This window comes from Musca autumnalis, unplaced genomic scaffold, assembly GCF_047663935.1.
Source record: "Musca autumnalis isolate F117 unplaced genomic scaffold, ASM4766393v1 scaffold_2, whole genome shotgun sequence".
Classification (NCBI taxonomy): domain Eukaryota; kingdom Metazoa; phylum Arthropoda; class Insecta; order Diptera; family Muscidae; genus Musca; species Musca autumnalis.
In genome coordinates, this window is record NW_027411755.1 from 25,905,341 (window position 1) to 25,917,824 (window position 12,484).

The 12,484-nt window shown below is 49.4% G+C and overlaps 2 protein-coding genes across 2 annotated transcripts; one reads left to right on the forward strand and one right to left on the reverse strand.

Moving 5' to 3' along the window:
- The first annotated feature begins 1,006 nt into the window (after nucleotides 1–1,006).
- LOC141392098 (uncharacterized) lies at nucleotides 1,007–2,464 on the forward strand. Its single transcript, XM_073965055.1, has one exon. It carries the CDS (start codon nucleotides 1,007–1,009, stop codon nucleotides 2,462–2,464), a length of 1,458 nt encoding a protein of 485 aa, XP_073821156.1.
- A 2,085-nt stretch (nucleotides 2,465–4,549) lies between these two features.
- Nucleotides 4,550–12,484, reverse strand: LOC141392450 (uncharacterized). The gene is made up of 2 exons (XM_073965389.1): nucleotides 12,278–12,484; nucleotides 4,550–5,942 (listed from the first exon to the last, which is right to left on the reverse strand). Exons 1-2 carry the CDS (start codon nucleotides 12,369–12,371, stop codon nucleotides 4,972–4,974), a joined length of 1,065 nt encoding a protein of 354 aa, XP_073821490.1. The 5' UTR covers nucleotides 12,372–12,484; the 3' UTR covers nucleotides 4,550–4,971.

Genomic DNA, 12,484 nt, shown 5'->3' on the forward strand with positions numbered 1-12,484 from the left:
GTGATTTAAGTAAATCAAATATCTATTGTTTTGAGAACATTTAAAAAAATTTTTTTTTGCAAAAAATATACCTTTGTGTTATGAAGGAAGAAAGTCCACATTTAGTACCTCTCTTGGCCACTGAACAAAATACGAACTAACAAAGATGACGTCCCCTTGAAAAGAAAATTTCTTATTACATATATAATTACTGAATATTCTGAATGAAAAATTTACTTTTTTCTTGGTTTTTAGAAATAATTGCTTTTTTTATGGAAATTCTATGAACAAAATATTTGGTTCATTGTTATAACATGACATTGCACAATTTTTTAGGTTATGGTGTGAGGGAAATTGGGAAATAGAATTGTAGTCATGAAATATAATTAAAGGATCAGCATTTCTGAACGAAACAATTGAAAAATACACAGAAAAAAAATAATTGAACACATTCCAATCACTTTGTTTACAGAACCTTTTTCGAGGACTATAAGACCAGTAAGGGCTGTTTAAAGGTACAAATCCTCAATGGTTTCGTTGAGGATATTCAATGCATTTTCTACAGTGTATGGTCATTTAATTAGAGCTCCTAATGAGATAATTTAGATTCTAATAGGGCAGTTTAATTGTCATATTAGAATCGTAAGTATTTCCACAGACAAAGGGTTAAATGGAAGAGGACTTTGGGAACTTGTTCAAAAGGTTTGAACTTAGTCGAAAGCATACACTGAAGCTGAACAGCTGCACAACCTTCTTAAAAATTAAATTCAAATAAGTTTTAAAAAGTATAAAAAATAAAATGAAAATTTTTCTAAGTATCTGCCTACTTCTCGGTTCCTGTAAAGCCACTGATTTGAATACCACTTTGATGGCCACTGGGAACCTCAATGAAATCACTTTTTACCTTGATCTCTTGAAGGACATTTACGCTGAACGGAAATTTAATACCATTCTCCTAGTGCACAGTGAAGCCCTTAATGTCATGGAACCCTTTTTCGAGGCAATTTATCAAATAAATATTCCAACTATGGCTTTTATGGAAGATCATGGTAAATGGTTTGCACAGGGGACATTTAACCGGGAAATACTAACCATAATACTCCTGAGGAATTCCTTAAATATTGATTTAATGAAAATAATGGCCAATACCTTGGATTATATGCGACAAACCAGAATAATTGCCATTGCCGAAGATATTCCCCGGGGAGAACATGAGAAATTTAAACAATTACTGTTAAAATCATGTGAAAATTTTCGGTTTACTAATTTTTTGCTAATTTTTAGTAACAGCACACATGGAATCCGAGACACCTTTTATTTGAAACCTTATCCGGCATATCATTGGGATTCACGCACCGGCAACACTACCCCACATTTCCCACAACATTGGCGGAATATGCACAATAAAACTCTACTAACCTATATGGATCGTATACCACCCAGGACCCTGTACTACAAAGACGCAAATGGTAACATACATCTAAATGGCTTCGTTGCACGATTAATTATGCTTTTTGCCGAACGTTTCAATGCCACTCTTCAAATGGCCTTGCCACTAGATTTTAAAGAGCCCACCCATTATTCGGTGATTGTAGAGAATATGGTTAGCAACAATCGTCTTGATATACCCATGGTTGTGGATACCAGTCCGGTCATAAATAAATGGTTCAACATGACCAATACCCTACTTCACGATAAGGGTCTGTTGGTGGTACCCTGTGCCCAGAGTCTAAATACACGTGAGGTCTATGGCATTCTATTGAATGAGGTATTTTTTGGTTATGTTATTGTCTGCACCATACTGCTGTCGCTGGTTCAATCTCTCATCAACTATGTTTACAAGGGTCAACTGCACATATCACGCCTCCTCTTTAGTGAACTTATCTTTCCCGGCATTTTGGGTCAATCATTTCCAATGGGACATTTCTCCAATTTTAGTTCTAAAATAATTTATTTTCTCCTCTTCATAGCGGGACTTTATTTGAATACCACATTTTCGGTCAATGTCAGCACTCTCTTTACCCATCCTCCGCATCACAGGCAAATCGAAACTATGCAAGAGCTTTTGAAATCTCCAGTTAAAATTCTACTCTTAGACATTGAAGCCGAGGTTATGGGGCATGAAATTAAGCACCTTGCCAGGGCATTTACCACCACCGACAATTTCACATACCTCCAAGAGCTACGTAATAACCTAAATACCTCTTATGGTTATTATTTTTCATCGCCAGCCTGGCAAATGCTATTACTCAAGCAACAATTCTTTGAGAAGAAAATCTTCTGTACTTATGATAACTTGACATTATTTCCCAATCTTCTTTGGGCCATACCCTTGCCGCACAATTCACCCTATAAAGAGGGCCTTAACTATCTCATTGAACAGCTTAAGGCTTATGGGCTCTGTAACGACACAATTACCTCCGTTTGCTGGGGTGAGCTCGCGGCGGCCAAGGTTACGTCACAGACTATTTATTTGATTCAGTGACTTGAGTAAAGGAAAACGCACTATGTTTGGGGGATCTGTTTCTGTTTATTGACTTAAGAACGAACGTAAGTATAAACGACAGAGTTGACTTATTCTGTGGGAAATCCGGCGCAAACGGTAGGAGACCTTGCACGGAACTCCTTGGTCCCGACGACGGAAGCGGTGTAGACAACACGCTTTAAGTTGTGACTAGGCTGCTCCACGGGTGCTGTCTGGGCTCTGTTCAGACGTCCTAAGCGGTCTGATCGGGTCTCGTCCCTCGGCCGACGACGAGCGGCGTAAGATACACGCTCGTAGGTATGTAGATTCGAACGACTTCCCTGGCGGCGTGCGAAGAATATCTGTCCAGGCTGTTGTCACAGGTAAGCGGCGTACCAAAACACGCTTAGAACGGGGTACCCACGAAGAATGGTGCTAGCAGAGTTCGGAACGCGCCTAACAGACTTGAGACTTCGGGGTCGATAATCTTATCTGGGTCAAAACCCGGTGAACGGAGATAAGGGCCAACGAGTCGCGTTTATCCGGGGTGACAACACGAAGACTGATGTAAGCGGCAAACGAAACACGCTTATACGGGGTGGAAACGCGAAGGCTGCGATAAGTGGCAGACGAAACACGCTTATCAGGGTTGAAAACGCAAGGACTGCGATAAGCGGCTAGCGTAACACGCTTATCCTGGGCGAAAGCACGAGGGCTGGGATAAGCGGCAAACAAAACACGCTTAACCGGGTCGAAAACGCGAAGGCTGCGATAAGCGGCGAACGAAACACGCTTATCAGGGGTGAAAACGCAAGGACTGCGATAAGCGGCTAACGAAACACGCTTATCAGGGTTGAAAACGCAAGGACTGCGATAAGCGGCTAACGTAGCACGCTTATCCTGGGCGAAAGCACGAGGGCTGGGATAAGCGGCAAACAAAACACGCTTATCCGGGTCGAAAACGCGAAGGCTGCGATAAGCGGCGAACGAAACACGCTTATCAGGGGTGAAACGCAAGGACTGCGATAAGCGGCTAACGAAACACGCTTATCAGGGTTGAAAACGCAAGGACTGCGATAAGCGGCTAACGTAGCACGCTTATCCTGGGCGAAAGCACGAGGGCTGGGATAAGCGGCAAACAAAACACGCTTATCCGGGTCGAAAACGCGAAGGCTGCGATAAGCGGCGAACGAAACACGCTTATCAGGGGTGAAACGCAAGGACTGCGATAAGCGGCTAACGAAACACGCTTATCTTGGGCGAAAACGCGAGGACTGCGATAAGCGGCAAACGAAACACGCTTATCGTGGGCGAAAACACGAGGACTGCGATAAGCGGCTAACGAAACACGCTTATCTTGGGCAAAAACGCGAGGACTGCGATAAGCGGCAAACGAAACACGCTTATCTTGGGCGAAAACGCGAGGACTGCGATAAGCGGCAAACGAAACACGCTTATCTTGGGCGAAAACGCGAGGACTGCGATAAGCGGCAAACGAAACACGCTTATCTTGGGCGAAAACGCGAGGACTGCGATAAGCGGCAAACGAAACACGCTTATCGTGGGCGAAAACACGAGGACTGCGATAAGCGGCTAACGAAACACGCTTATCTTCGGCGAAAACGCGAGGACTGCGATAAGCGGCAAACGAAACACGCTTATCGTGGGCTGAGATAATCGGAAAACGCTACACGTTTATACAGGTTGAAGACGCGAGGGCTGCGATAACTGATCCCGAACACTGTCTGAACCGGCGGCTGGAACACTGAAACGCACTGCTCAGAACACGTCTGCTCCCTTGGTTAACACTCTTTCCTCTTATTCAGCACTCTACTCACCAGGTTCTTCAGAATCTCTTGTGGGGTTCCTTGTTGACACGGCACGTGTGGGTCGCACTAATGACTTTCTTGAACTGTCCCCTTTAAGCGTCATCAACTCCCTTTTATAGTGTCGTTAATAACATCACTCATCTAACACTAGCAACAACACCATTATGTTGTCCGTTCTTAGGTATTCTCACTCTATGCATTAGATTCCCTAACGCATGGTCGTTGTTGCTAGTTGTTTACCTACTAGTTGCCCATCAATGCCTTTACGCATGTATGTTGTTGCTTGTTGTTTTCGTCCATCACCAGCATCGATGCCTTTACACATGTGCGTTGTTGCTACTTGTTTTCGTCCATCAGCAGCATCGATCCCTTAACGCATGTGCGTTGTTGCTACTTGTTTTGATATTTTTGGCGATCGCACTGTGGCCTAACGGTATGTTGTTTTGATGCATTTTTGGCGTAAACAACAATGAGGGCCACTCGGTCAGGCAGGGAAAAATCGTGGCGAGGGTGGTTTACTCAGAACGGGAACCAGGTTATGAATAACAATATTAAGAAAAAAATAAAAAACAATAGCAAATAAAAAAAAATAAAAGAATAAAAAAAACAAAGTTATTCATCGCTCCAGCCATGGTGTGGCGGAAACGAGTTCGGCGACTTCCGCCTTCACACTGCCCCCCCCTCCTACGGAATACGGCCTTACTTGGGCTTGATAATGACCTTGCCCTGTCGGTTGATGAGGATTCCAAAACGCCTTCCACATACCTCCACCACCCTCTTGTGCTGCTTTCGTGGCAATCGAGACTCCAGCCCCACTCGAATGTGCCACTGTAGCCCCTGGTGGACCTCTCTAGACAGCTCCTCGTGGCAGGCAAATTGCACTCCGGGTGCTCGGGCTTCGGGGACCACAAGTACGCTGCTCAGCCTGGGCTGAACAACCTCCTCGCCCCTGGTGGTCACGAGACGTGGGTTTCGACGGGAGGAGGTCCCGCCATCCTCTGACTCTGTCGTGTCGGCGTAACGTGGGGACGTGTTAACCCGCTGGGGGTAATGCAGCTCGCCCGGGGCCTCTTCCAACGTGCTCTCATCGTCCAGGGTGATTGTAATTACGGGCGGCTCGGGATGCGGGTCGGTTACCCCGCTCTCGACAGTTATACGCGGGGTCGCTGGCCGTCCTATGGGCATCTCATCCATCGAGTCGTCGTCGATGACGATCAGATCGGGGAGCGGCGACACTTCCGGAGAAGGCGTTGGTGGGTTTGAGGAGACCCATCTCGGACGCGGTGGTGTAGTTGACTCCTCGTCCGAAAGTTCTATCACCTCGGGGTTGACGGTTGGGACAGTGGATGGTGTCGGTGGGACCCCCGGTGGTTGTGCCGGTCCGATGCTCGGTGCCTGCATTGGTTGGACAGCTGCCACCGGCCTCTGTTTTGGCTTCCTTGTCATCTGCTCGAGCCTTACGTAGCAGGGACGCATGGTTGCAAGCTTCGCTGCGGTTTCCTTTCTTGCGCTCCGGCGGTGTTTTTTGGACCGACTCTTTGTCTTCGAGGTACCCGAGCGCTGCGAAGTCGTATCGAGGTGATCTTGCCACTGCTGCTTATAGTAAGCCTTCGTCTTTAGGGGGGTCGCGAGGTTTTCCATTGCGATGCGTCGGTTATTATGGTTTAGATCTGCGGGAGAAACAATAGAGATATTATTATCAAGATCATTACATTTGCGTTCATTTGACGGGGAGATGCTCGGTTCAGACAGGTGATCTGCCGGAGAGGAGTAAGGTTTCAGCTCGCTGAGGTGTGCGGACCTCAGGTCGCCTTTAACAACGCCGCGCACTTTAACGATTACCGGAGACGTGTGGCTCACGACTTCATACGGACCGTCAAACTTCGGAGCTAACTTTGCCGCGAAACTCTCGACTGCCTTTGAAAGTGGATGTTGACGAACCCATACTAGATTCCCTATTGCTGGCTTCCATTGTCGTCGCCTGAGGTTATAATGCCTTCGTTGATCCTCACCGGCGCGGGCCAAGTGATGACGGACCAGGGCAAACACGTCTTGCAAATTCTCAACCTTTGATTTGGGATCCTCTCCCAGCGTTCCAGTGCCAGTGGTGACTTCGTCGTAGAGAGCACCCGGGAGGCGGGGTTGTCGGCCTTGTACTAAGTAGGCGGGACTGTAACCCGTGGTGTCAGATGTGCTGGTGTTGATGGCGAGATTCACCTCGGGCAGATGTTCATCCCACTTGTTATGCTGATTTTGGCAAATCTGGGCTATCATCGTCTTCGCCGTTCTGTTGGCTCGTTCTGTCGGGTTTTCCTGGGGACAGTACGGCGCCGTGAGCTGATGTCGAACTCCAATCTCTTTCAAATATCTTTCCAGCTCCCGGCTGGTGAATTGGCTTCCATTGTCAGTGATCAGAACCTTGGGAACTCCGAAACGGGCTAGTATACGCTCACGAAATGCCTTAACCACTCCACTTGCCAGTGCTTTCCTCATCGGTACCAGTTCCACCCATTTGGAGAACCGGTCGAATAAAACCAGGAGCATAGTATTACCATGTTTAGTACGGGGTAAAGGTCCCACAAAGTCGGCGCAAACGGTGGCCCAAGGTTCATCGGGTATCGTAATCAGCATCTCTCCTGCGGGGGCCATTTGACTTGGTTTGTACTGCTGACAGGAGGTGCAGCTTTTCACAAACTTCGCGATGTCGCGCATCATCCCCGGCCAGTAGTATCGTTCGCAAATGCGCTTACCAGTCTTCCTGATTCCCATGTGACCGGCAGCTGGCTGACTGTGGTTCTCTCTTAGAACCCGCTCTCTTAAATGGATCGGCACGCACAACTTCCAAGGCACGTTGTCTGCGTCGTTCGGGTGGCTGGGAATATGACGATACAATTGAGTTCCCACGATGGCGTAGTCGGGATATTTCTTTGGGTTATTTTCGATCTCCACCATCCTGGCATGTATCCATGGGCATTCAGTAACGGCTTCCTCCACTGCCCTCTGTAGAGATTCCACGGGCTGTCGTGATAACGCGTCGGCCACTACGTTAAGGCCTCCCTTCCGGTATCTGACCGTGTAGCGGTACTGTTGTAGCTCTAGGGCCCACCTGGCCAATCTTCCCGTCGGGTTATCTATCGAATTTAACCACTTCAACGCCAGATGATCTGTAACGACCTGGAACTCATAGCCTTCCAGGTATGGTCTCATTTTCCGTATTCCCCACACGATTGCTAAGCACTCTTTCTCTGTGGCGGAGTAGTTTCGTTCGGCCCCGTTGAGTGTGCGACTGGCGTAGGCAATGACTCGTTCTCCTTCCTCGAATTCTTGGGTAAGCACCGCTCCGAGCCCACAATCACTGGCATCTGTCTGTAACATGAACGTCCGACTAAAATCCGGACAGGCCAAAACAGGAGCTTGGGTTAATCTGGCCTTAAGTATTTCAAAGACCGTCTGTTGGTCCTCTGTCCAGCGCCAATGTTTCCCTTTCTTAAGCATCGAAGTCAGTGGGTTAGCCAATGTTGCGAAGTCTGGGACGAACCGGCGATACCAGGATACCACGCCGAGGAAACGTCGCAACTCCTTAACATTTCCTGGCGGTTTCATTTCCAAAATAGCGACTATCTTCTCCGGGTCTGTCTGGATACCCTCGCCGCACACTACATGTCCTAGATATTTGGTTTCCTTCTGGAAGAACTGGCACTTCTCTGGATTGATGCGCAAGTTCGCGGCACGTAGCCTTCGGAACACTTCTTGCAAATTAGCCAGGTGTTCCTCCAATGTTCTGCCGATGACTATGATGTCGTCCAGATAGGCGAATGCAAATGGCTCCAGTTCCGGTCCTATGACTCCATCCAGGGCTCGTTGAAATGTCGCTGGGGCCGAATGCAATCCGAACGGCATGACTCTCCACTGGAATAAACCTCTGCCAGCAACCGTGAAGGCTGTATACTTCTTACTCCCCTCCTCCAGCGGTATCTGCCAATAGCCGTCCTTTAAATCGATGCTGCTAACATATTTCGCCTCACGCAAACGATCTAGAATCGACTGGATACGGGGAAGCGGGTAGGCGTCTGGATCCGACTTGCTATTGAGGTGACGGAAATCCATACAGAGCCGCCACGTTCCGTTTTTCTTTTGGGCTAAGGTGATTGGAGAGCTATAGGGGCTGTGGGACGGTTCGATGAAGCCATTGGCCAGGAGCTCGTTGATTTTTGCGTCTATAATAGTCTGCATGGCTGGATTTCTTGCGGCATAGCGTAACTTGAACGGCCGATCGTCGGTCATTACAATGCGGTGCGTGGCAGCTGTGGACGGCCCATGGATGTCTTTGAACTTCTGGAGCTCGGTATCTAAAAAACTTTGAATCCTTTGTCGATCAGCATTTGTCTGTTCACTTACCGGTGGTGAGTCCCCAGGGCTCTGGACGGTTCCCGTGGTAAGACGACAACGGGGCTCCGTGCTTCTACCCTCGCAGGTGTGGCTAAGACCACCTAGTTTCTCCACTGGGGTGGCGCCACTCGGGCACTCCGTAGTTCTGGAGAAGACACACGAGAGTCCCGCCATCGTTATCCGGGCTCCAATCTCAGCCAGAAAATCCAGGCCTATGATGACATCCTCCGTGGCATCCGGCATTACCAGCAAGCGCGTAGGGACGAGTTGATTGCCGAGATTAATCGCAGTTTCAACGGCCTGTCGGACGAACGTCTGTGATCCATCGGCTAAGGTTACCGTCGTGCTAATGGGGAGGCGGTGTAGGCTGTCCTCGAGCTTGGCAACGAGGGATTCGCTAATGAATGAACTGGTCGCGCCAGTATCAACGGTGGCGGCGACGCTCAGGCCACCTATCCCGATCGTGACGACTAGACGGGTAGGTTCGATGTGCAGGGCAGAGCCTACTGGCGGGGTTCTCCGGACTTCTGCGGACCCGTCTCCCCTGCGCTTGGACGGGCCCGACTCGCGTTTCCCGCACTCCTACGGCAGCAGTCGATGGTACGTACATCTCTTCGCCCGCACTCCCAGCAGAACAGAATAGCTTCGTTTCGACAGCGTGCGGCGAAATGCCCCTCCAGCCCACAACGACGACACGCCGTCCTCGGATTTATAGGCGGCAACTGTTGTGGCGCTGGCTGCGGGAGACTGGGGTCCAGTCGGCGGTGTTGTTCCCTGGAGGAAGTACTAATCGGCGGCAAGCTTTCGAGGTCGTCGGCCATTTCCAGTAGCTCGTGAAGTGTGTGGAAGTCCTTTCGCCTAATGTACCAAAGGTACTCTGGCAATGCGTTTCGGAAGATGCGCTCTAACTTTTGTTCCTCGCTGTAGTTGCTGTGTCGCATGAGATTCTGCATACTTAGCGAGTAATCACGAAACGATTCCCTGGGCTTCTGTCGTCTCTTACGGATCTCGTCCTCGAGCTGTTCGAAATACCGGGCTGGCAAGAAAAATCGCTGGAAGTCTCCACGGAAGTCGACCCAGGAAGGCCATGGGCGGCTGTTATTTCGGAACCACACCAACGCCTTGCCTTTCATAATCTCCGGCATCATCTTAGGCAACACATCCAAGTGTAGGGCGTACATATTGGCCAGTTCCTCCACCCTTTCCAGGAATTCCAATGGGTCTGGGCCTCCATCAAAGCTGAGATTCCATTTACGGACCTGATCAGCTATCGTGCGTATGTCCATGCTATGTATAGAATCAGGACGTTCTCTCCTCGGCGCTGTTGGGCTAGGCGGTGTCGGGGTTCCGAGGTCGAAGGTTGTGCATGCTCCGGCGGGGTCGGTGACAGCGAGCGTAGGGGCCTTCTTGGGCGTTACGCCAGCTTTGCTATCCCCTTTCGACGTACCCTGTTCGTGTAAGTCCTGCAACTGAAGCAATCTAGCTCGATCCTGTGGACTATGTTGCTCCTGTCCCGCAAACTGGCCGAATCTCTTCCTAAGTTCTTCGACAGTTCCATTGACGTCCAGTTTGAACTCGTTTAGGTAATTTCCCAACTCTTCCTTACGCAGGCTATATGCCCATGATGTGCGCAAGTTTGCCATCGTACCAACACTAAACAGTCCTTTCTTGCTGAAACAGTTTATCCTTTACTCTGGTCCCTGCTCGGGCGCCACTGTAACGACACAATTACCTCCGTTTGCTGGGGTGAGCTCGCGGCGGCCAAGGTTACGTCACAGACTATTTATTTGATTCAGTGACTTGAGTAAAGGAAAACGCACTATGTTTGGGGGATCTGTTTCTGTTTATTGACTTAAGAACGAACGTAAGTATAAACGACAGAGTTGACTTATTCTGTGGGAAATCCGGCGCAAACGGTAGGAGACCTTGCACGGAACTCCTTGGTCCCGACGACGGAAGCGGTGTAGACAACACGCTTTAAGTTGTGACTAGGCTGCTCCACGGGTGCTGTCTGGGCTCTGTTCAGACGTCCTAAGCGGTCTGATCGGGTCTCGTCCCTCGGCCGACGACGAGCGGCGTAAGATACACGCTCGTAGGTATGTAGATTCGAACGACTTCCCTGGCGGCGTGCGAAGAATATCTGTCCAGGCTGTTGTCACAGGTAAGCGGCGTACCAAAACACGCTTAGAACGGGGTACCCACGAAGAATGGTGCTAGCAGAGTTCGGAACGCGCCTAACAGACTTGAGACTTCGGGGTCGATAATCTTATCTGGGTCAAAACCCGGTGAACGGAGATAAGGGCCAACGAGTCGCGTTTATCCGGGGTGACAACACGAAGACTGATGTAAGCGGCAAACGAAACACGCTTATACGGGGTGGAAACGCGAAGGCTGCGATAAGTGGCAGACGAAACACGCTTATCAGGGTTGAAAACGCGAGGACTGCGATAAGCGGCTAGCGTAACACGCTTATCCTGGGCGAAAGCACGAGGGCTGGGATAAGCGGCAAACAAAACACGCTTAACCGGGTCGAAAACGCGAAGGCTGCGATAAGCGGCGAACGAAACACGCTTATCAGGGGTGAAAACGCAAGGACTGCGATAAGCGGCTAACGAAACACGCTTATCAGGGTTGAAAACGCAAGGACTGCGATAAGCGGCTAACGTAGCACGCTTATCCTGGGCGAAAGCACGAGGGCTGGGATAAGCGGCAAACAAAACACGCTTATCCGGGTCGAAAACGCGAAGGCTGCGATAAGCGGCGAACGAAACACGCTTATCAGGGGTGAAACGCAAGGACTGCGATAAGCGGCTAACGAAACACGCTTATCAGGGTTGAAAACGCAAGGACTGCGATAAGCGGCTAACGTAGCACGCTTATCCTGGGCGAAAGCACGAGGGCTGGGATAAGCGGCAAACAAAACACGCTTATCCGGGTCGAAAACGCGAAGGCTGCGATAAGCGGCGAACGAAACACGCTTATCAGGGGTGAAACGCAAGGACTGCGATAAGCGGCTAACGAAACACGCTTATCTTGGGCGAAAACGCGAGGACTGCGATAAGCGGCAAACGAAACACGCTTATCGTGGGCGAAAACACGAGGACTGCGATAAGCGGCTAACGAAACACGCTTATCTTGGGCAAAAACGCGAGGACTGCGATAAGCGGCAAACGAAACACGCTTATCTTGGGCGAAAACGCGAGGACTGCGATAAGCGGCAAACGAAACACGCTTATCTTGGGCGAAAACGCGAGGACTGCGATAAGCGGCAAACGAAACACGCTTATCTTGGGCGAAAACGCGAGGACTGCGATAAGCGGCAAACGAAACACGCTTATCGTGGGCGAAAACACGAGGACTGCGATAAGCGGCTAACGAAACACGCTTATCTTCGGCGAAAACGCGAGGACTGCGATAAGCGGCAAACGAAACACGCTTATCGTGGGCTGAGATAATCGGAAAACGCTACACGTTTATACAGGTTGAAGACGCGAGGGCTGCGATAACTGATCCCGAACACTGTCTGAACCGGCGGCTGGAACACTGAAACGCACTGCTCAGAACACGTCTGCTCCCTTGGTTAACACTCTTTCCTCTTATTCAGCACTCTACTCACCAGGTTCTTCAGAATCTCTTGTGGGGTTCCTTGTTGACACGGCACGTGTGGGTCGCACTAATGACTTTCTTGAACTGTCCCCTTTAAGCGTCATCAACTCCCTTTTATAGTGTCGTTAATAACATCACTCATCTAACACTAGCAACAACACCATTATGTTGTCCGTTCTTAGGTATTCTCACTCTATGCATTAGATTCCCTAACGCA